Raw genomic sequence first — 24,850 nt, 5'->3', positions numbered from 1 at the left:
CATATTTAGTGTAGTCATTCCATATCAGAACGCCTGAAGTATAATCCAAATACAAGCATGAAACCTCAAAGTGTTACCTTTCATTTGAGACCAGGATTATGCTTCTACACAAAGGGGTTCATATGCAGTAAGCATTTGATTGTCAGTATGCATTTTGGATAACAAAAAGTCCTATGGGGAGTATCCATAGGCATTTTACAAAACGCATGGGCATACAGTACCTTGGCAAATAATAGTCTAAAGCACTCATATTTTTATTCTATATTGATCTGCTTTTGCACACAACTTCACAAGACCTGGTGCTAGGGCTCAGATGTGTTTCTAAGGGATATCAAGAGACCTAGAGGGCTGAAATCTGGTCAGTTCAGAGATGCTTGTAATCCGGCAGAAAGAAAAACCATATTCTAGCCTCTGTAACTCTTTGTGAGTACTGTACATCATACATTTATTTTGACTGTTTCCTACGAAAACTAGAGGTTCTCAGTTTTCTATAGAGGTCCAACATTTGATGGTAGGCCCCAGAAGAGGTGGGAACAATGCCCTTGTAAATAGGCACAGTGCAATTTCAGGCAAAAACTTGAAATTCTTTTTGAGAGTTAAGAAGTTAAATGCTTGGGTACTGTCTTGAAATCATGTCCTAACTGAGGCATTTTGAATAACCAGGTTTCTTTAGTTTTCTTTTATCTGTTAACTCACACCTTAGCTATTTTTTAAATCCAGCATGAGATTTGTGGTAGTACCCAATTATGAGCGATTATGGTTACAAAATGATGTATATGATTTGTGAACATTGTGAGGGGTTTAAATTTGATTTGTAATGAGCAGGGATTTGAATACTGCAAGAAGTATAATATCTAGGTTATTTTTATTATATTTATAAATACTCTTTTGATCCCGTGAGGGAAATTTGGTCTCTGCATTTAACCCAATCCGTGAATTAGTGAAACACACACAGCACACAGTGTACGCACAGTGAGGTGAAGCACACACTAATCCCGGTGCAGTGAGCTGCCTGCATCAACAGCGGCGCTCGGGGAGTAGTGAGGGGTTAGGTGCCTTGCTCAAGGGGCCCGTTTATATTTATTTATTTTAATTTTAGCTTTAAATGTTAATGTTTGAATTTTGAATTCTAATGTTTGCTTATAGCAAAACTGAAACCCTAAGAATACTGATTGGGAAATTGTCTTGAAGTATCTTTTGTGATTCTAAAATTATGTAATTATGTTGATTCTCAGGGGAGTTGCATAGTTTTGTAAGCCTCTATACATACACACACACAGACACACACACACAAAGAGACAGACAGACAGACAGACATACACACACACCAAACACACACACACACACACACACACACACATCACACATCACAAAAAGTACATGATATTTACTTACTTACTTGGCTAACGCTTTTATCCAAAGCGACTTACACATCGATGATGACATACTACTTACATATTCATATAAGCACACACACTTGTATATATGGTACAAGGACTCGATGATGACATACTACTTACATATTCATTATGAATATGTAAGTATATGTAAGTAGTATGTCATCATCGAGTCCTTGTACCATTAATACAAGTGTGTGTGATAATTTATCACACACACTTGTATATGTGGTGCAGTAACTTACACATCGATGATTACATATTCATAAGCACACACACTTGTGTATGTGGTGCAGTAACGCTTCTCCTCTCTGTTCACAGAGCTACAAAGCAGTTCTTGTGGGAACCCCGGTGTGCCACCCAAAGGCGTCCTCAATGGCACCCGCTTCAACGTGGGCGACAGGATCCGCTACCACTGCGTGACCGGCTACATCCTGGACGGTCACTCGCAGCTCACCTGCATCACCAACACAGCGGCCATGGCAGTGTGGGACTTCCCTGTGCCCATCTGCAGAGGTGAGGGTCTACTCCGGGCCAGCTGTGTCTGCGTCTGTGTTTACCCACTGCTTGTGCCGGTACCATTGCTTTCACCATGAATCATTAAGCCTTGTTTGGTGAAATGTGTGGATATACTGGAATACTAAGTAGACATGCAAGCATGCATGGTGTTTGGGACAATTAAGACACATGCTGGCAGATTAAGGAGTAATGACTTACATCATGCATTTAGTAAGTTTGTCAGTTTAAGATAAAGCATGTATATATTTAGCATTGTTTTTTCTCTAAGGACTATGGCGGTTTACATAGTCTATCCTTTTCTCTCCTCTATTTTTGCAATAATGCATCTTCTTGCAAAAACATGAACGTTGTCTATCTGCTGTCTTCTACAGAGACTTGTCTAGCTGTGATCTTGTGATGGATAAGTGTATACTTTGACTTTATGAGTTTCTTATTTCTTTCATGCTACAGAGATAGGAACTGTCATGGACACATTTCACTACTTATAGACATGAGCTTTCTTATAAAGATCACAGCGATGAGGGCTGACAGTATCTCTTGCCAAGAGGGCTGTAGCTCAGTGTGAATTCACCATTTCAGAATAATGACTATTTTCATTGTCTTGCCATGGAGCCTGGATATGAGTTTTATTTTTTAGAACCACAGAGAATAAAATAATCCCCAGCGGTGAGCAAGCCCTTTGTGGGAACTAAATATAAAACGTGTCTTCAGTTTGCCCTACATAGAGGGGGAATTGTTTGGCTGTTTTTGTCAGATGAATCTCTCTATGAGGCTGGACAGTTAACTTTAACCAAAGTACTGCGGTGTGATTGCTTTCATAAAAGCAATTATAACTTTGTCAGAAAAAAAACAGCAGCTTTGCCTGAGCATTAAACTATATTACATTTTAAGAGAGGTTTTACTTAAAGCAAGTACTGAGGTAGAGTTGAATGTTTTTAAAGTGGTTATGGAGGCTTATGAATATAATTCCCAAATGAATGTCAATGGATAATGCTTCCCCTAGTGATTAGTGTCATATAATTTATTCCAGTGTGGATGCCGAATGATTTTGGACAAGAGGCTGTGTTTTCATACTTGAGTATTTATACCGGAGATGGGATTATCTCAATTTCAATATGTTCAGCTGAGATAAAAATATGAACAAATCATAACTAGGTACCATATCACTTTGAAATACAAGTCGATAAGGTATTACAAGTGTGACAATATTGCCAACTGCTTTAGTGTTGGAAAGAGATAGCAGCTGTGTTGGAAATGGATTAAAATTCATCTTGAAACAGAGGCACAGGCTGCCAGCTGAGTGCTACCTCTGAAAATGCAGAAAGGAAGTCTTGGTCTTGGTCTGGTCATAATCCCTGTGAATAAGTTGTTATAGGGTGTTTTACTGCCAGGAGTCAAAGCCCTGTGCCACTACACACTGTAAAGCAAACAGTAAATCTGTCTTACAAGATACTTCACCACAGGCCCATCGCCACCTGCCTTTTCCTGGTTAGTGCGGAAGCAGGGGCGAATTGATTCGCTCTTTTTGATGGGAATCTATGGCCCTGAAGGTGTAGCCACAGACCATGGCAAACACAAGGCGCGGACCGTGACCTTGATGTCGTTACACCAATCTATAACGTAATAAAATGCAAACGCGATCACGTGAGGAGGTGCTGTGAGAGACAGAGGGAGAATCTGGAGGAGGGAGGTGGAGAGAGAGGCTGGGACTCGTTTGGAACCTTCCGGCAAACAGTGTATATCAAAGATTATAGTGTGCTCCACTCTAAGATCTTTGCTACATATTCAGTGGTTTTGTGTTTGTGTGGCTGTATGTCTGCTGTTTATTTGTAGGCATGTGTGTGTGTGTGTGTGTGTGTCAATGCGCTTTCGTGCAAACAGCTGTACTGTAAATTAGGCATACTGTACTTGTATTTTTGGGTTCTTTAGGCAGACGTGTTAACATATGCTATGCATGTGTATGTAATATGTGAGGTAGAGTTTTGAGCGACAGAGGTGGTAACCAGGACAAGATGGTTCCAATGCAAAAATCTATTATTTTAAGCTGCCAGCCGGTGGACAAACAAAACAAAATGGAGGACACTAAACATTTAGATCACCAAAATAAAAACCTATTACAGACAAGAGCTGTGTGTACGATTCATCATGTGTCTGTGTGTGGCTGTCTCTGTCTGTTACCCTGCCCACAACCCTATACCACACTGCAGTATGTGTACTGTGTATGTACTGCAAGCGTGTCTGTGTCTGTTACCCTGCCCACAACCCTATACCACGGTGCGTCTCCCTTTAATTCCATAGTGTGTGGACTGTATACTTCATCTGTGTCTGTGTTGCCCTGCCCACACCCCTATACCACGGTGCGTCTCCATTTAATTCCATAGTGTGTGGACTGTATACTTCATCTGTGTCTGTGTTGCCCTGCCCACACCCCTATACCACTGTGCGTCTCCCTTTAATTCCACTGGCTTCTTGGGCCACCCCGTTCTTTGGGAGAGAAGCAGGGCTCTCGGAGTGGGCAGATGGTCTTTTGATCTCATTCCCTTAGAGAACCTGCCCATTCTCTTGATGTCGGAGCACATCTAACACACTCCAACACCCCCTGCCACCCCCTCCCCCTCCTGTTCCTCACACCCCTCCCCCCTCCCCCACCACCACCACTGCTGCCGCCAGGCTCTTGTACTGCTCTGGGTATCTTGGGGACCAGAGAGAAAGAAATATCGAAGGGGGAAGAGGCCAGGCTGTCAACAGTCTGTATATTCTGTGGAGCGGAGGGGGATTTTTGTCATTTGTCTGTCTGCCCGACTGTGTGATGTAGTTCTGTCGCACGCATTTCGCGAGCGCTCACTGACGGCCAGTGAATAATGGTCACTGAATGTTCTTTAAGCTTTTCAACATCAAATATTAAGAGAACTTGTCTTGTTTTTTTTTCTTTTTACTTCTCTCAGCCAAATTCAAAGTTGAGTGGAATTTGTGTGGTGTGGAGTGTGACAGTTGAAATTTTCCCCCCACAAGAAAGTCGAGTTATCTTATCTCCCTTTACCTTCTTGCTCATTTAGCTTCCTCGTCCCAAGAAAAAGATCAAACACATATTCCGGAGTAACTGTTTGTCTCTGAGCAATGTTGATCCAACCATGAATGTTGAAATCAACCGTAAAAATGTTATATACAGTGACAAGGTCATTATCATTTCAAAGGTTCATTTTTTAAGCTTACCCCAATTTAGGCCATAGGGCTGCAGTCTCGTAGAGCCTGTGCCAAATTCTGTCTGCTTCATCAAGCCAGAGAAGCTCTTAGCCTGCCCAGTCATGGCTTATATCAGGTAAGACATTTTTCTTACAAAACAATAGAGACCTATAGCTGATGTTAAGAATAGAGGACCTGAATCATGTTAAATCAAACTCCTGCGTGAGGGTTGTCAAGTGACTGATCTGTTAACATTGGATTGTGCTTAGGTGAGAACCTGTGCAATCCACACACCACAGACACTGCATTTTATACCTTTGAGTGTCCTGTCATGTGGTGCATTGTTGTTGTTTTTCTGACATGTTAGAATTTAGAATGGAATGTGCGGTTGGACTTCAGGACAACATGACAGAGACTGTGGTTTTGGAACAGAAGCATGGCAGGAACTCGACAGCAACAGTGATGGACGCTAGTAAAGGCAGCATGTAAAATGTTGAGTGGTTGGTGTCAACCCAGTGCGTGCAAGCTGGATGCTGTTCTTGTCCATCTAAACGCCCATGCCTCTGGGCAGGGATCCACGGATGACAGCATGGGTTTTAGCTCGATCAGACTCAACTCAAGGACTTGGGTGCTAAAATCCAAAAATGTCTCACCCACAATGTAAACAGCTTACAGCTGCAGTATATCACAACCATATACTCATTAAATCAGGATAAAAGTATAACTTAAGAATAGCCATGACCGTCAGTGTAGGTTGAGTACTGAAGAAAACACTCTTGAATATAATTGTGAAACTTTATTAAATCTTATACAGATGAAAGGTAAACTTAGCATACATAGAAGTCTCACAATGGGGAGCAGAAGATGTCACGTTTTAAAGACTGTTTACTTTCTCTTGGAATAACCAAGAAAGACATAACATAATGAGCTCCTCATGGTGAAAAATAATAAGTGACCATGTGATTAATTTTGTGTTTAGTGTAAGAGATGGCTCCCACCAGCCCAAGGCAACTCATCCCTCTCTCCCCCATGCAAGGTTTTATTGCCCATCAATCATTGCCTCAGTGAGTTATATCACAGAGAGAAATCTGTTTCCCCTTACTGTTGCTGTCACCTGTATCTGCGACACAGAGAAATATGTAATGATAATTCACTCTTATACACTTGCTGAGTATGTTTTTTTGACTGAAGCTAAGGCTTAATCTCTGATAAAGGGATTCATTTTGGATTCAATCCCAGGAAGCTTTTTAATATATAACAGAAGTATCGGCCTGTATATCAGATGAAAGTTAAATGGTCTGTAAAGAGAGTCATCCTCCTGTTATTCTGTTGATCAGATAACAAGATTCTAAAATTAAGTTTGTTAATGTCATTCTATTGTGCCATTAACTGCCTTTGGAAGAGGTCCCCGCAGTATTTAAATTCTGGTTCAACACTGTGGCATACCTTCCGGTGCAATGGATATGTGCTATAGCAAGGTATTATGCAGTAATCTTTGCTGGGGAGGTCTCGTCCCTTGTGAGGTCTTACATTCATTTATTATTTCCTGCTAACATGAGCAGTCTGGAGGATAAAGAACAGCTTTGCTTAAAATAGCCTCATCGGGAGGAAAGCAGACTCATAAGTCAATGGTTCTGCCGACTGCCAGTGCTGTGGGAGGGGAACTTACAGTACAGCTCAATACATTTGAGAGCACTCCTGAACAAAGAGGACAAAACAAAAAGGTGTCAGAATCCCCACACTGGCATTTGCCAATTTTGATGCATCAGTTCACTCCAGACTGTCTCTATTGATTTCTTGTTAAGAAAATGATCTATTGGAATTAATATTGTGAGCTCTGTCTCAAGCCAATGTTTTATGGGAGAGGAATCTATGATGGGGGAGCTTGTGGGGAAATTTCTAGTAGTTAGCTGTTTAATGATTAGTGGGGTTGTTGCTGTCGAACTGGCTACACTTTAAAGAAATAAAGACATTAAAAGGATGATCTCAGTTATTTTGATTTTATCTATGATCTCTGAGGTCAACCTCCTTTTGGGAGTCTGAAATAATAACAGCTTATTTCTTATCATAACAGCTCTTTCACTATTCTTTTCATGTAATCCATCAAGAATACCTTGTTTTAGTCCTATAAAATAATGATGAGACTTTGTCTACGACAGACTTGTTGCTCTCAAGCTCACCTAGGATGCTTGTGTGTTTTTAACCTGTCTTCGGTGTTGTGCTCTGCCGTACAGTCGGCTTGCCTGTGCATTACTTTTTGCCTCTCTGTGGATTAATAATTTACCACAAGCTTGATCTGGTCTGCTAGCTCACGTCTGGTCTTGTGTTGGTCTTGAAGCTCTACTGGCAGACCAGTAAGCTAGCAATATCATTGTCTGCAGTCCACCTCACAGGGGGAAATCTGTGCGAACACATGATGAATGTATGCAGTATAAGTGTGCTGTAGGCTTGGAATAAATAGCATCTTGGCCATCAACTTCAACAGTAAATCATAATGAGCTGTAATATGCTCGGCGTGGAAGTGGTTTATACATCCACGCAGGGCGACCTCCCCTCAGATAGTAGGCTCCTCTCAAGGATTCAGACTCTGACGGACCTCTTTTGTGCCTCTCTGAACAGAAGGTTCCTCCTAAGGGGTGAGACTTGGGTTCCTGAGATCTGAGGTAAACTCAGGTAAACAAGTTCACTGTAAAGGCACCATTATCCCTGGCTAGATGAAGTTAAATGGTAGAATAAAACAGCATTTATTGACTGTTGCCATGGGTTTGCTCCTATAGGGTCAAGCACTGACCCCTTCTAAAATGAGAGTGAATTACATTGTTGCTGGAGAAATGTTTTTTCTTTGTTTTGCCTTTTTTATGATAGGACAGTGAAGAGGCAGATGGGAAGTGAGTGGGAGAGAGAGAGATGGGGTGGAATCGGGATATGTCCGCAGGTCAGACTCAACCTAGGTCCCTGTGGGCACTTGGACCTGTATATGGTACGAGCGCTGTAGCCTGTTGCGCCACAGCGCCCCCGGAGAAATGGATATTAAAGACATACTGTGTAACTTTGTGGTGTCAAATCCAAATTAAATAATACAACATCAAAAGTCTGCACACTGTGAATGTATATTGCAGATGATGGCTTTAATGCACTCCGGAGCATTAGTGAAGCAAGCAAGTAAGTGAAAGCAAAGTAAGATAACATCCTCTGGCTGTTGTCCAGCTTTTATACCCCTTCCCAGACAAGACACTCTATGTTTACAGATAACTGACCAAGTAACGTATGGTACTTCACCTTTGCCCTCTCATCTTGTTATTCATACATTCTTTAGGTTTTGCCATTCTTTAGGTTTTGCTTACATTTCCTGGCACCAAACCTTATCTATGCCATTTTCTGCCAGGCCTGCTCTTTCACTTAAACCAGTCTTCCTTTCCCACACTGAACATACTATCGTAACACCCCCAATTATCACCACTTTTGTTCAGAAATTCTAAAACAACGATGTTTTTTAACACTTCAGAATAACATTTACTAAATGAACATTTTTCAGTAGCCATAGTTGTGTAGATTTGAACAAAATCTGGTTTGGTTCCTAACGGGAGCATTTACTGCCTGAAATATCCGATTTTGTTTACCACGCTCGGAGTTATAGTGTTGGCCTGATGGGTCGCCTATTTACACCGTTTCAACGGCACATGGACGGTTAGACCGAGAATTCTCATCGTGAAATTAAAATTCCACTGGAGCTCCAAGCGGTTGTGTACACGCAGCCTTACAACACTGTTTACAGCTCTTCGAGTCACGGTAAAATGTCAATTTTGGTATATAGCTAATTTAGATACACCTATGTTGTGCGTGCTTGCGTTTCTATAGGAGTCCGCTGTCTTAGTTTGTATAGAAATGGATATTAAGTGACACATACACGCAAGACGGTGGAAATACGGGACCGGTGGAAATAGGGGGAGTTACGATACAGACTTCAGTTTCACAAAACAATGATATTACACAGAATAAAGATACTACATAAAAGATGTATAAACTAAAGGATATATTTCAATAAAGCCCACGACAACTTATTACACAGTATTGTATTGTAACAACCCATATTGTAACTCTTTAAGTCCCTTAAGATTGCTGCTCATTTCCCACCCCATATGACATTAGAATTGGCTACCCTTAGACCATTAGACCATACCCTTAAATGCATCTAAAATAAATCGATATCACATGAATTCAGAAGATATGCTAAGCTCTACTGAATGACTAACGCAGTTTCCTACCCGAAAATAGAAAGTTGCTAGGTAGGTAATCGTCTACAGAGGGCTGCTCAGACAATGGCAGAAGTGACGGTTGCCATGTTATGAGGTTATGTTCCATCAAAATTATTTTGGAAACATTATGTTAAGGTCAAAAAATTATTAAGGGTGCCTTTAACTTTGGAGAGGAAAAAATCAGACCAGGAAAAAAGTTCAAAATGTAGTTATATATTGGATGAAATTTCATACAGAAAAATCTCTGGTTCTCAGAGGGGCAATACTAAGAAGATACAGTAAACAGGCACTGTAGCTGCCTGGCTGCTCTAGCTGTTGGCTGCAGCAACTTGAGCTAGGTAGCACCGATTTTTCGGTCACATTGAGAAACAAAGATCTATGTGAAAAATGGCTGGAATTTTCTTTTAAACTACTGTTCTTGACAGAGGCTCTCCCCCTCCGCTACCCAGGTTTCAGTGAGATTAACACTTTTACTTGTCTTCGCCTTTTTATTACCTCTATTTTATTGATGACTTCCTAGCTAACCCCTGACTTCTGTTTGTTTGATTGGCAGCGGAAGACACGTGCGGTGGCACCCTGAGGGGCTCCAGTGGGGTGATCTCCAGCCCGGACTTCCAGGGCGAGTACAAGAACAGCGGGGAGTGCACCTGGACCATCCTGGCCGACAGTGGGGACACCATATCCCTGGTCTTCACCGAGTTCCAGTTGGAGAACAAGTTGGAATACCTGGAGGTGGAGGGATCCGAACCTCCAACAATATGGTGAGAGAGAGAGAGAGAGAGAGAGAGAGAGAGAGAGAGAGAGAGAGAGAGAGAGAGAGAGAGAGAGAGAGAGAGAGGATATTGTTTATTTATTTATTTTAAGATTTATTTTTGGCCTTTTCTTGCCTTCATTGACAGGACAGTATAGTAGACAGGAAATGAGAGGTCAAAAGATGGGGAGTGGTTTTCAAAAATGAGCTCAGGCCCTTAAACCTGAGTCCCTGCGGGCACTGGTCCCGTGTATGGCGTCATGGCTCCCCCAGAAAGATTTGAAAGTTCAGTATTAGTATGTGTTATTGGGTCGACAAGGGTACAGGAGGGACTGAGGCGTAGGGAAGGAGACAGTTGCTCACAGGTGGAGGTAAGGAACTTAATCACAATGAAATCCGCGGTGGGGAAAGTCTGAATCCTTTGAGCTGTGCACTCAGCCTTTGAAAGTGTTGCCTGCCGTCTGGAGTGAATGGGTAATAATTTCCCTCACAGTGTGGCATGCCTCAAAATGTATTACAGCGGGACACCATTAGAGCACGGACACATGCAGAGCATTCTCAAAGGTTGCTCATAAACAATACAGCCGCGCGCTGCTGCCATTGTGTGTCTTTGGTGTTGCTGTAATTATGCAAACTTATGAAAATTAGGGATGTTTGGAAAGTTATGTTTTTATGCCAAGGGCAAAAAAGGGCCCTTTCCAAGATTACGAAGTTGGACGACATCACCACAGTTTGAAAAACATTTCATTCATGCACTTAAATGTATGATTTTCTTGGACAAACATTCAGGAATAATCAGGCACTGTATGTATTTTGCGTGTTTTTTTGTATGAAAACATGTAACATTGTTTTGCCTTTTGTCCACGAAAAACATAAATACTTTAGCATTGTGTCCATGAAACATCTAAGAGAGCACATTCTTTTTTTGCATAGGAAACATGATTAATAATGTACACTGAATGGACTTTTTTTGCTGATTTTGTGGACAAAAGGCTGAATACACTTTTCACTTTGTGAACACAGATAAACTCACTTCATAATAATTCTGTCCACATAAATATATTTATACTCCTGTGGTATTGAAAACATAAAGTGTCACACAATGACCACTGCCATTGAATAGTTTGTCATCATAGTATGACATCAAAGTATAACATGCAGTAAAGGTGTTTGGTGTCATATAGCATATGAGTCAGTGAGCTACTGGAAGAATTCTGTCCATGAAAACAAATGCCACTTGAACTTGAACTGCAGATATGAGTGTTTTGCAAAAGTACAAAAGTTCTGCACTGAATGTGCGCTCTTCAGTATTTTGTGGACAAAATGCTAATGTGTTTGTGTTTTTCATGGACAAAAGGCATTGATGTCACGTGGCTTTGTAATGAATTAATAACCGTCGTAGCACAGAATGCATTCTGGTCTTTCTAACCTGATGCCGCATACACCTGTCAGTTTTGTGTGTGTGTGTGTGTGTGTGTGTGTGTATGTGTGTGTGTGTGTATTGAAGTTGAGTCTCCCATTTAGCATAACATTGTGAACCTAATAATTTACAGTACGTCAGTATGATACACTTACTCTCATTGTGTGATCAGATGATATGCAAAGAAGGTTCATCAAAAGTATTTTGCAAATCTTGATAAATGATCCCAATTGAATCTCAAATCATCATAACAGTTCACTTCTGGAAGTTCATTTGAATAGATTACTGTAGGAATGCAATGCTAATGGCAGCTACAGTACAAACTGTACTGCATTTGGATTGCTAAGGGATGCATTAAGGCCAGGATTGCTGTGCTGATGGCTTTGCTCATGATAAGTTAAGTAAATCACACTGAAACCCTTAAGCGTAATGCTGCATTGCTCATCAATAAAATGGTGGTGAATATTTTCCATTTGTAATGGGCAGCATCCTGGAAAAGTACAGTATGCCATTTCTTAAGTAATCCAGTCATAGTTTCACAGCATTCAATCATAGTTATTGTACTATAAGAAGCCAAGACATGGAGATTTCTCTAAATCTTAAGTCTAACTCATGAATGGTCTTAAATGTTGAGAAGTTTTGTGCAAAACAAGTAACATACTGTAAGTGTGGTGGGAAGTGTGTACACACACTATCTCATTGGTTTTAAAATATGAAGGGTTCAGATGCAAAAGCCTCTAAATGCCACCTATGTCAAAAATGAGATAAAGATGGTGAGGGGATGCTCTCCACACATAGTATACGCTAATCAAATAATTTAACTTCTAAACCCACTAAATACCACTCTCTTCCTGGTCTGAAATATCGATTTATAGGCAAAAATCTATAGGAGCCTGAATTTAAATGCTCATTTAAAAGAAAAGTAGTCAGACGGATTTAGAGGGTTTTGCATCTGAACTCTTCATATCAAGTGAGGCAAGTTTGCTTTGCTGATGCCTTATTTCACCAATAAAGTAATAAAGGGAATTATGTGAAGTGTAGCATATGTAATATGTTTAGGCATGCCCTGCTGAAATGCATAGCTCTGATGAAAATGGATCTTGTGTGGTAGTTCATGAAAGGGGCATTCATGAAATATTGAAGTTTTATTTAGCATACAGTTAGCGTTTTCTATACTCCCAGCCATCATGTTGCATACAAAGCAAACTTGCTAAAATGAATAGCTGTAACTTATTATACCTCCGCTTTGCCCTGTGAATAAACATAATAAACTCTTTAAAAAAAACCCTATGTGTACAGATTTTTTGGTAACACTTCACTTGAAGGTATCTACATAAGAGTAACATTACACTGTCATAACCCTAACACTAAACCTAACCCTAACTTGTTATGACAAAAAACCGAATGACTCTTAATGACAGAAGTAAACCAAATGACACTTAATGACAGAAGTCATGAACATTTATGACTTGTTTATAATGATTATGACATGTTCATGAAAGTGTCATGTCACTCTTACTATGTAGATACTTTCATGTAAAGTGTTACCAAAATTTTTTTAGGACAGCTAGATGTAGTCACCACTGCAGTGTTTAGTGATGCCCTCCTGCCAGTGACTTCATTGATTTCTTGCTCTTGCCATCTCTGTAAGGACATGAGAGATTAAGCCAGGTTCTTTTAGCAGCAGATTTCACTTTCTTCCTCTGGCGTGCAGACCAAATAAACAAATCAATTTTTTGGTCCGGTGACCTTTAATATCATATTGCCATACTTCTCCATGTTGTAAAGGGCACAAGCGACATATTGTAAGTTACAGATCACTCACAATTTCTGAGATGTGAGAACAAGGAGCTTTTTTCCCACAAGAAAGAGAAAAAGGCCAGATAGCCCCGTGCTAACTTCTAACACACATCCCCATGCTAATGTCTAACACACATCCCCTTTGCTAACTTCTAATGGTCATTCCTCAACCATCAATTAAGCCGAATTTGACACCACATGCATAAAAATGCCTCCTAGTCTCATCTGCACACACACACACACACACACACACACACACACACACACACGCACACACACGCACACACACACACAATAATTCAAACACGTGCAATACTCTATGATTAAATAAAACAGGGGAGCTTAGGCAAAAATAGTTGGGCTTTGTTGAATCCCCCCTACTAAGACAGCTAGCACAAAGCTGATATAATTTTAATCAGGTTTTTGGGAGGCTCGCCTACCTGTATCCTGCCTCCATCGGGATCCAGATGGGCTTAACAAGATAATAAACTGTGATTACCTGAAAGATTTGAAGGGGAGATGTGGCGTGCATGTCTGGTGTGGTGTGATGTGTTTGCTCATGGCCTGAGTCAATGTGATGTTTCGTGATTTAAAATGCAATACAAAGAAAAGCATTTTCCTTCTTAAACAATCTAAGAGTTAAGACATCTTAGATTCTCCATTGTTTCATGTGATTGGAAGAAGTCCTCTATAAAAAAAAAAGATACACACCACAGCACTGATACAAAGCATCCATCGAAAATATGAGTCATGTCGACTCATGCTGTTTTTAACCATCTAGTTTGTTTTTGTTATTGATGGCTTGAGGGCTCTGGGCTGAAGAATTCCATTTCCAAGTCATGACAGATGATGGCAAGATATTTCTCTTCACAGGAACCTAAAGGCGTGTTACTCCCATTTGTGTTTTGGGGACGGGGCACACCTCTGTTTCCAATTTCTTGGAGGTTTGACTTGGGTGGTGGTGCGTGAAGATGGGTAAGAGATGGGTGGAGCGATGAGAGCAAAGATGGGGTTCAGAGGTGTGGTGATAGTATGGTCCTGCACAAGAATCATAGTCCAGGGATGGCGGAATGCTCGTAAGAGCTTTTGTGTTCTGATACAGTGTTCTCTGGAGTAGCCTAAGTCACGCAACATGTAAACATAGAAGTATTGGATAGCCTACATAAAAGGAATAACGTCTGCAAAAAAAGCAGGAACAGTTGATGAATGATGAGTCATTTGAATTTATGCATGGACCTAGGAAGAATGATATCTCCCAGCAAGTGGCCTGCTCAGAATGATATGTCCCAGCGTCCTGGGGCCAGGATATGCAAGTAAACTGCTGGAGAGAGTCAGATGTCTTGGGTGGTAAAACACATCTGTCTACTGGGAGCATGTGATACGCACTAAGGAAACACAATTACTTGTCCCACACAATTATCCCGGCATTGATACACGGCCTCATCCTCTGTGGCAGCCCCCCGGACACATGGGAAAGAAAGTGCTCGTCCAGCTCGATCCTATCGGCTTTCACATATAAAGCACCTCATTTCAATTCCAATCTTGCCACGTTGATCAGTCACAGGTTTTCTGCAATTTGTCCTGTTTGTTTCAATGTTGTTAGCAGCTCCCATCTCTGTGGTCCTGAGCTCGGCAGTCCTTTCGCTGACAAACAGGCTTAGCTTCTAATTTATTCCAGGCTTTTCGGCGAGATCTGTGTTTTGCTGGTCCATTACTTTTGTCAAGGTTAAAAGCAGGAGACCATTATATGAAGGATACAGAACAGACTACTGGGTAGAGGGGAGGAAAACATACACTGTAAACGTTGAGTCACGAAACCCATTTCTGATGTGAAATAGATGCTATATAGTGGTCGGATCATGAGGTGACAGGCTCTTTTAGCATGCAGGGTCTGAGTGTTTTGAGGTGCTTGTTCTATTGACTTGATAATGTAAAATGAATAATGGGCTCGGAGACGGTGTGGCAGAACAAATTTGTTGTGTGTGAGCGACACATAGCTGATATTTATCCAAGTATAAGGGTAATGCTTTCGCTTCAGTTTGATAAAGGAGTCTCGGCGCTCTATCTGGCCCTGTGTTTGAAAAGTTAATAAATAAGAATTCACGTAAAAGCCCATCAAGCGCTGGGAGATTGAATTTTTCATCTTCAGTCGAGCTCACATAGAGCACCACTTTGCCTAAACTAACATCAAAACAGGACATTCAAATAACCTCCGGTCAAATAAATCACTTGGCCATGCAAAGGTGCTTCAAATAAAGCACCAGTGCACCATTGTAAAGCTATTTCTCAAAGCTGATGTTCGTTTTTTTCTGTTGACCCGGGAGTGCTGCACCAAAATTATAAAGTTTACTCGAGGCCTTGATACGTTTAGCATTTTATTGGTGTCGTCAATTCACTGCCAAAGTTGTATGAAGCTTTTTGTTGCGGGTCCTTGAAGGTGGCGGACCCGAAAAGGGATTGTGAGGTGATGGACTTTTTCCCTCTGCTACAAGCCATGACAGGCCATTCACAGATCTATATTTTGGTTTGAGAGAGAAAGCAGAGAAATACTGTTGCGCTCAGATGATAGTTTCTAAGTCCAGGTGCGTAAAAAGCAATAATGTAAAGATGAAGCTGTTCGCACTCTGAAGAAAAGACAAAGTCTTACAAAAAAGGACCAACTGGTTTTAATAGAGCAAAGGTTTGAGAGAGAAAACAAGAAAACACTTGACACTCAGGCAACTTGCACCTAGCTTCACATGCTAAGCACCAGGTGCATATAACTCCTGTCATCTTAAAGAATTTTCAGATCAGATGATGCAGATGATGTGTGGAATGCATGTGTGTGTGTGTGTGTGTGTGTGTATGAGGGAGAGTGTTTGTATTAGGTGGTGGTGGGGGGTGTTATGGTGGAGGGAACTCAACAAGGTTAACTACTTGGCAGAGAGGAGCCCAGTCCAACTGAAGAGCATGTTTGCTTGTGGTAAGCCATGGCATTTAAACAATCCAACTGAAGAGCATGTTTGCATGTGGTAAGCCATGGCAATTAAACAATCCAATTGTCTGGGGGCTCTGATCAGGGAGAAAGCCTGCTCCCTCCCTACAGCAAGGCTCCTGGCCAAATGAGGTGCAACTGAGTCAATCCGCTCACTCCCAAACATGATGGTTTCTTTTTTTGTGTCTTTTTTCCTTCCTATCACCTTCTCTCTTTCCCCCCCCCCCAGTTCCAGTGTCAGCCATCACATCTGATGGTGTTGTTTTGTATGGCCGACGGGAGGTTCTCAGTAGAGTAGAGCGGTGGCCAAGTCTGGTTAGCGGGGACAATGAAAAGCCCAGTACAGTGTCCAGGCGGCAGACGGAGCCTTTGACTCAGTGGTCTGGTAGTGAGGAGGAGCACCGGACTCTGTGTCATATTTTTTTTCTTGTCTCCTTGCTTCTGCAGTTTCTGAGCTCAACAGTGTTATTATCCAATTTCTTTATGTCAAGCGAGCTGTCAGAGAACATGTCCAGCATGCTTGAGAGATGAGTGCTCTCAATCGAGAGTGTTTCATTTTCCATTGTAGATTTTTATTTAACGAAATGTGTGTTTGTTGATGCGACTTGCACGGTCCAAGTAACACTGCATGTAGTTATGTGCTGAGTGTCCATTACAAAACAATTGTTTTTCATTAAAATTGTTTTTCATTATACACCTTCCTCTAATTAACCAGGGGAAATCACATTGAGACTTGGATTTTTATTTTTTTGTTGCAAGTGAGCCCTGGTCAAAAAAGCAATACACAACAAAAAAGTGTGAGACATAAATAGTTGCATAAATAGTTGAAGTAGTATCTACCAGAGAAATTCAATTTGATGAAATGTAAAAAATTGCATTATGCTCCTCTAAGCAAAGGAAAAAAACTCCACGCCTTTTATGGCATCCAGATACACTGCAGGGTAGATGTCATGTCTCCATGACTTGGGGACATGCGCAATGCTATGCTGCCAAATGTCACTGCGAGTTTTTCTGATAAGAGGTGATCGTTTCATGGTTTGGGGATGTTTGTCATGGCATGTCCAAGGTCTGCTAGCTTCATGACTCCCAACTTCTTCTTTTACTGCTCTCCTGATCAATCCCCTGAGCCTTCGAGTATGGCAGTTTTATGATACCACCACTCCAGCCTCGCCTTTCAAACATGATTAAGCCCCATGACGTGAAATGAGGATTAAGAGGGGTTTGAAGAAGCGGAAGGTTTGGAATATTCCGGGGTCTGTGGCAGAGACTGTTCCACTTTGCAGTCAGACATCTTTGCCATATGTTCGAGATGGAAAAAATTGGACGACCAAGACAGACCCTCTCAGTGCTGGCGCATCCACTGAAGACGGTTGGACTGCAACACCTCCAGCCCTGTCAGCATTGCAAAGATAATCTTTTTATAAGCCACTGAAATGACTGTTGAATCTTGAGGCAGAGAAGCAGCTTGAAGTAAATTTCTTGAAGTAAAGAAATAGTTTTAAAAAAGAGAGCACACACTGCATGGCTTTTCATGCAAAATTACTCTCTCGGCAGCAGACCTCTCAAGTCTTATGCATTGAGCGTGAGACACACGTATTTCAATGACTTCACACACTAACACGCCACACATGGCATTTCTCACTCCGAGAAATTATTAACTTGCCCTCACAGAAATCTCTAAGGGCTATATTTTACAAACGTGTCACACAACGTCGCTGTCTGTGCGCTCATTCAGCTCAGAGAGCTGCTATTCAGTTACTAACCTATCGGCTAATCAGAAAATATTTCTCAACTAATCAGGAAATAGTTTTGTTTTGATGTGGGTCCGCAACGTGGAGACTGATGGTCCGCGGAGTCGTGGAGTTAAATTAGGCCCGGTGCTTCGTCTGATAAAGCGATTTCAGACATACGTGTAAGACCGGAGGTTCTGCCGATGTTAAACGGTGGGGCCGTATATCTGAACGACATAACCGGTCATATGGAAGTCCGAATTCACCCGGTGTTTATACTACTCCCCCCCTAGTATTTCCTCCGGACATTATGTAAATGTGCTGTGTCTGAACAAGGAGTAGAACATGTGGTTAAAATTCACACCTAGTGAGAGGGCGTGTTGGTGACACGTTTCTTTCGTGCGTCCATGTAGTTAGATCTGACTTAAATGCCAGTGTTATGATGGAGTGGCATGGTGCTGTCCAGAAAATCTCCGACCTGGAAAGATGCAGACATCACGGAGCTACTGTCCATGAGGGCATACAACATTTTGATAGAACACCTGAAGGGAACGTTAGAGACACGTTAGCCTCCAACTGCATGGCAAGGACAAACGAATTCAGAAGACTGGATCATCATAAGCAGAAGGCGCTGAAAAGGCAGTAGCCTACAGCGACGTCATTGACGACAATAACAGGAGTATTTAATAAATTAGCCAACATGGTTTTCTGTTCATTGATAGCCTTCATGACCTGCTGAGCTCGCTGATATTTGCTGAGCATATATGCTTAGAGAAAATGAAAACAAAGAAAACCCAACTTTGTTCCAAGCTCCTTACGTAAATGCGACACATGGGGAGAGGATGCTTTTGGAAAAAATAAACCATGAAAAAACGAACAACTTCACTGTTATTAATTGTATTTTGTTTGTTGCTTAAAAACGTTGTATGATCTTGAAGTCTTGAGTTAGCCTACTGAATTGGCTGGTAGCCTACCATAAAGTTTGTGCATGCTCTCTCTCTCCAACTCAAACCAGATTTGGGGTTCTATAGCTAATTCTGGTACATAACGTTGAAAACAGATAAATGTGTTTATTTGAAGCACACATACAAATACTGTAGGCTAGGTCAATGTCAAGTGCGCACTTACGTGACTAGCCTATTTCAAGTATTAGCCTATGCACAATAGATTTCTCTTCTTTAGCCTACATAATGCATAGGCTACATTTTGTAAACAAAAAGCAGCTGTGACAGGCAGCGGCCGCATATATTCTGCGTCATATCTCGCATCTTGTGAACTCTACAAGCCCCCACCCCTCACTCGACAACCACACGGAGATTCTGTAATGTGCGTGTATGTCGTTCACACATACGTCCGTATAAGGTCAGTATTAGGTCCGCAGGTTAGCATCATATCTGAATCATCCGAAGGGTAGGACCTCCGTTTGACAAACCTCCTCATATACTCCGGAGGTTATATCTGAAAGTGCTTATTTGCTGCGCAGTTGATCAAGATACCGCGGACCGACAAAAAAATAAAACAAACATTTCTGCTATCGATGTCATTAAACATGGAGCCATACAATAAAGTGGGTGTTCATTCAATTGCAGGCGTCTGCGCGAGAGAAACTGAAACTAATCGATAACGTTGGTATCAAAGCTCCGCTTCAACCTGTTGAATGCTATTTAATTGTTTAATGACACTTAATAGAACAACGTTGATTTTTGGAACTTCCATAGAAACAGAGCAGAGACTGTATAATACACTGTAGAGCACTGAGTATTGTATAGTCAAATTTGAATAAAACGTGGCCAAAAGCTATTGTAGCCTTCTTTCTATCTGTTAAAGATCAACAGATCAGTGATTTACGCCTACAGGTACAGGTTACGCCTACACGCTACAGGTATCTGCTCGCCAAAAAAGCGGGTATTGTGTTTCCTGAATCCTTACATTCACGCATTTAAATTAAACTTCATTAAAAAAAACATGTATTTTTTCTCCATTTCCTACCAATGTATGATGCTTGCATGAGGGAAATATCCCAAAACAATCGCACCAATAAAATTGTTGCTGTTTTGAGAAGTATTCTTCTCATGCAAGCATCATGCAACCAAAAGCAATGAAACTAATTATATCTTACATTAGTAAAGCAGTCCTCTGATGTGCATGTCACAAAACATTTAAGTGAAAGTGCATGTAAAACAATATAGGCATAATAATGATTGTGATAATGATAATGACAATTTGATTTGGAGGGAGGGGGTGGGTATGCGTGTAGATGAGCCCTATGACCCCAAAGTCTGCCATGACTGGGCCTCAGGTCAAAGAAGTTTGAGAAAGGCTGGTCTACATAACCTGCATCAGATTGAGGTTTGCAGTGATGCGTTATTATTATTTATTATTATTTACTATAGGGTTTTAGAATAAATAAAACAGTGTGTTTGAAATAATGGAATTTGTGCTCTCTCATGAAGCTGGGTTGATGGGTTATGGGGAGAGTGGGTCTGTTGATCGGGGGGGAGGGGGTGTGGCGCCACGAGTAGTTCAAGCTGACGTTGGACTTTCATGTACTTCGATCAGGGGGGAGGGGGCGTGACACTGTGCCAATGCCACGCCCCCCCCCCCAGAAACAAAGTCTCACTCCTTGCAAACTTCAAAACTTGAGAGCCTAATCTGCAACATGTATCGACCATTGGCATCTCATTCTCTTAGATGAATAATATCCTTGCAGCATATGCTTGGTTATTTACATTCATGGGGGGTTGGGGGTAGTAAATATTTGAAATTTGAGATGACTTTTTTACTGATTACATCTTCTAATCCTTGTGTTTGACTAGCAACTGGATATCAGCTAGCAGCATTGAAACTGGGGGGTTGTATATTTACAGCCAATGTATCACTGTCACATGTCACAGTGTGTGTGTGTGTGTGTGTGTGTGTGTGTGTGTGTGTGTGTGTATTTGTTTACAGGTTATCGGGCATGAACATTCCAGTGCCCATAGTCAGCAACAAGAACTGGCTAAGGCTGCATTTTGTGACGGACACTAACCATCGACATAAAGGATTTACAGCTCAGTACCAAGGTAAGTCCACTGGTCATGAGTCTTGGATGCATGGTAGCTCATCTATGTCCTCCATGACTGTCTCAGTGCTGTTCCTCCGTGTGATTGGTCCGTAGCCGGTGCTAGAGTGTAGCCACCGTGTGATTAGTCCATAGGGTATCAACACACCTTTGCTGCAGCGCTGCATTAATCACGCTCCACCAGTTGATGTATTGAACTTTGAAACAGAGTGGTCGCACCCCGGCCTCTCTAACCTACAAATCCCCAGTGAAGTGGAAGCTCGATAAGCAAGTTTTCATTGCGGCATTCACTCACTGTACAAATCAGAAAAAAAATGATGCAATGACTTGACCATCTCAATAATGAAAAACATAGTTTTTTTGTGTGTGTGTGTGTGTGTGGGGGGGCAGAAAGTCTTGCTAAAGTAACTTTTCTCTTGTAGTGATCATTTAATTAAAATCTTCTGTTAGGAAAGTGTCTGTCATCAATCTTCAAATTTGCCTGATAGCTTTTGCCATACATTTATATTACTTTAATCAAGGTGACATAACAAACCTGCGAGAATATTGATAGTCATTTAAATACTAATCATCTGATAAGTAAGTCTAGAAGAAATTGCCTAATTAGATTTTTTTTCCATCTCGAGAAAACAAGGCAGCCATATCAAAAGTTGGCCTAACATCATGTTTGTCTTAATTTAACTGCAATTTTGTAAATTAATGCATCAAAACACGGATAGATGTGTGTTCCCAGGCGATGCTTGTGGTGATGGCTGCAGCTTTGGCTCCGGTTCACAGATGTTGATGTCTAGGGGTGGGGTTTTATGTGTTTACATTATCAGGCCCGCTTGGATGATGCTGTTAGACAAAATCGCTCGTTCTCTGTTCTTCTTGAGTTGATACTATTAGACACACCACTACATCTCGATTTCCCCAGTCACAAACACACTAGTTCGATAAAGAACTCATCACGCTTTGTTTATGCCTGATCAATTGTAACTTCTAATAAAAGTCTGTCAGATATAAAGAATGGATTGCTTTTATAAAACTAAATCAGATAAAGAAAAAAACAAAACAAAGCAGCTCTTCAGCGCGGTGCAAATAATGGTAATAATAATAATCATTTGTGCATTTCCTAAGTTGTGATGCGATTAGCATGCTACAGTCAGTTACTCATCCTGTTCTCATTTGCAGTGAAAAGATCAGGAGATTTCAAATCGAGAGGGGTGAAGTTATTACCTGGAAGAGATAACACAAGCAAGTTTTCAATCAGTAAGTCTTCATTATTTTTTTAATGCTTTTCTTTAGCACCGTCATAGGCCCCTGAGATACGTTTGCCAGTGTGGAGATGATGATCATCGTCTAATTCATTTCAGACTATTCTCTTCAATCTGTCACGTACAAGGCCATTATCACTTTGCCATCTCTCTTTCTCCTGTTATGTCGATTGAGAAATCCTTTTGGAAACCTCTTGAAGGACACTGGACAATCTCCACACGCGCACACACGTACGCACGCACGCACGCGCACACACACACACACACGCACACACACACACACACACACACACACACACACACACACACATCCGCACACGCATGCACACTCACTCACGCACACGCTGCTTCTTCTCAATTATTCATGAGCCAAAGTAATCAACCAAGACAACAGTGCCTGACTACTAACTGGGTCCCAATAACCCTGCGTACTGTACTGATGCCCCTACTTCGCGAAAGCCCCCTTTCTGAGCCAAGGTTTTCTGTGGCATCCTGAAGGGCACGCAGGTGTTGAGGAGGCTCCTGCGGCGCCTGTGTTTAATTACTTGTGCCGCTGAGTGAATCTCTTCCACTCGCTGGGCCCCGGCGGCCCTCGCCGGCGTCCCCTATATGGGCCCAACGCGCCGCGACCCGAAGAGCGACCGTGCATGACTGATGGCTATCTATGGAAATGACTTGTGTGCGCTCACGGGGTCGAACGGAAAAGCCTCTTCCGTGCTGGCTGTGCTCACCATTATAATAAGGTGTTTTCGTGGGGGTGGGTGGGTGGGGATGGGATGGGAGAAGGGGGGCTGGGTGTGATTCATTCGTGTTCAACAATGCCGCACTCCAAACACTTAATTACAATGGGATAGAAATTTTATTGCCCTTCTTTTCACAGTATCTGCTCCGCGGCCTCTGAATGATGAAATATGAGTGAGTTTCAGGGCACACCAAAGCCTCCGTGATCCACAGCTGACACGGTGACAAATACCTCCGTGCGAATCAATAGAGCCCTTCATTTACTGGTAACAATCCGACTTCATCTCTTTGTGCTCAATTAAGAGCCTATGCAAGTTTGCTGCTCATTTATTGATGAGGCTTCCCATTGGCTTCATTTTTGATTGGAGTAGGATATTGACTGAGGGCGAGGGAATGTTGCTACATGACAAGGCCACTCCAATAAAGGCAGTTGGGAATTCGCTTTTATAGAGGTCAAAGTGTTTCAATGGGCCAAGAATGCAGGCGGCGAGTGTAGGCGTTGAATTGAGCGGCAGTTTAGTTCCTCTCAGCACGTGGTGCCTCTACATTGCAATTATCACGTTCAAATGATTTGTTTAGACTTGTTTATCCTGCAGGCATATGTGATTCTGCCATGCAATTTCTGTAGTCAGTGTCTTCATCGATCATTAATCAATTTTGTCATCCAGTTTGCACATATTCCCCAGGTATTAAATGCTTGATCAATTTGTTCTTTGTTGAGGAATATAAACAGGCATTAACCCTGAGTTAAGTGATTGTTTGTGTTGATAGATGCTTTATCTACATTGGCACTAACATCACTATCATGTATGTTAATCCTGCTATCTTGTTAGACACCACTGTGAATTGTATTCGTATTAATATTAGAAGAATAGCTTGTTTATATAGGAGTATGCTTCTACTTCTACAGTAGTTTTCTATAGTATATAGTGCATGCAATAATGTATAGTGGCTTTTACTGATCATAAGTAGCTGCATTTCGTGAAAATATTACAGTTTCAATTATAAAATATTTGACTAATTCTCCCTCAGACAAAAGAAGTTGTGTGTCAGACATTGCACAGTGATTACCACTCCTAGCTGATTAGTGAGTCTTTATTTTTAACTAAGGACTTCTATAATCTCTGGATTTGTCTAGCACTGCAACAATGACCTTGTTAATTAGGGCCTTTCTTGTAATTAGTATGTTCTGTAGAAGTATATTTATGTATTTATTTGCTTTTTAAAGAATGTTCCCAGCCTTTGCATAACAGGGCTAGGCCATATTGGCATTTGGCACATAATAACTTTATTTGGGATTAACTCTTAAAACCCTCTTATTTGTAAGTGTGCCGATGTGCGTTTGGTGCATTGGGATGTTTCTCTGACCCTTGGTAGCTTGGCTGGCGATGTGCTTAACCCTCTTTTATTGGCGCTTGAGAACAAAGGATGTAAAGTCTGGGAGATTCGTGTAAAACATGAAGAAATAAACACGTTGCTCTTCTCTTCCCTTTTCCTGCGCTGCTCCAGTGAACGAGGGGGGTGTAAAACAAGTGTCCAATTATTGCCCCGACCCCGGGGAACCGGAGAACGGCAAGCGCGTTGGCTCAGACTTCAGGTAGGAGAATGCGAATGCTTCTGTCCTCTTCTTCTGGGTGTTTGCACCGGGCCTGGGGGCGTATTTGCATGACAGCAAAATCCATGATTGTGTCTTTCCCTTGTGGGCATGAACATGGGTTGCCATAAAAGCAATATCTTTATAACTGTAGGTGGGTGGGTGTGA

At 41.6% G+C, this 24,850-nt stretch overlaps 1 protein-coding gene across 1 annotated transcript in view; it reads left to right on the top strand.

Moving 5' to 3' along the window:
- Positions 1-1,718: 1,718 nt before the first annotated feature.
- LOC125305730 (CUB and sushi domain-containing protein 3-like) overlaps positions 1,719-24,850 on the top strand; it is a gene marked incomplete at its 5' end in the record, with an annotated part of 171,404 nt that continues 148,272 nt past the window's right edge. Inside the window, 5 exon segments of the mRNA XM_048260650.1 lie at positions 1,719-1,913; positions 9,909-10,116; positions 20,980-21,092; positions 22,265-22,342; positions 24,598-24,685. Coding sequence (XP_048116607.1) covers positions 1,719-1,913; positions 9,909-10,116; positions 20,980-21,092; positions 22,265-22,342; positions 24,598-24,685 — 682 coding nt within the window.

Source organism: Alosa alosa, chromosome 13 (genome assembly GCF_017589495.1).
Source record: "Alosa alosa isolate M-15738 ecotype Scorff River chromosome 13, AALO_Geno_1.1, whole genome shotgun sequence".
Taxonomy (NCBI): Eukaryota; Metazoa; Chordata; class Actinopteri; order Clupeiformes; family Clupeidae; genus Alosa; species Alosa alosa.
The sequence above is the reverse complement of the archived record's forward strand: the minus strand, read 5'-3'. Positions and strand labels throughout refer to the sequence as shown.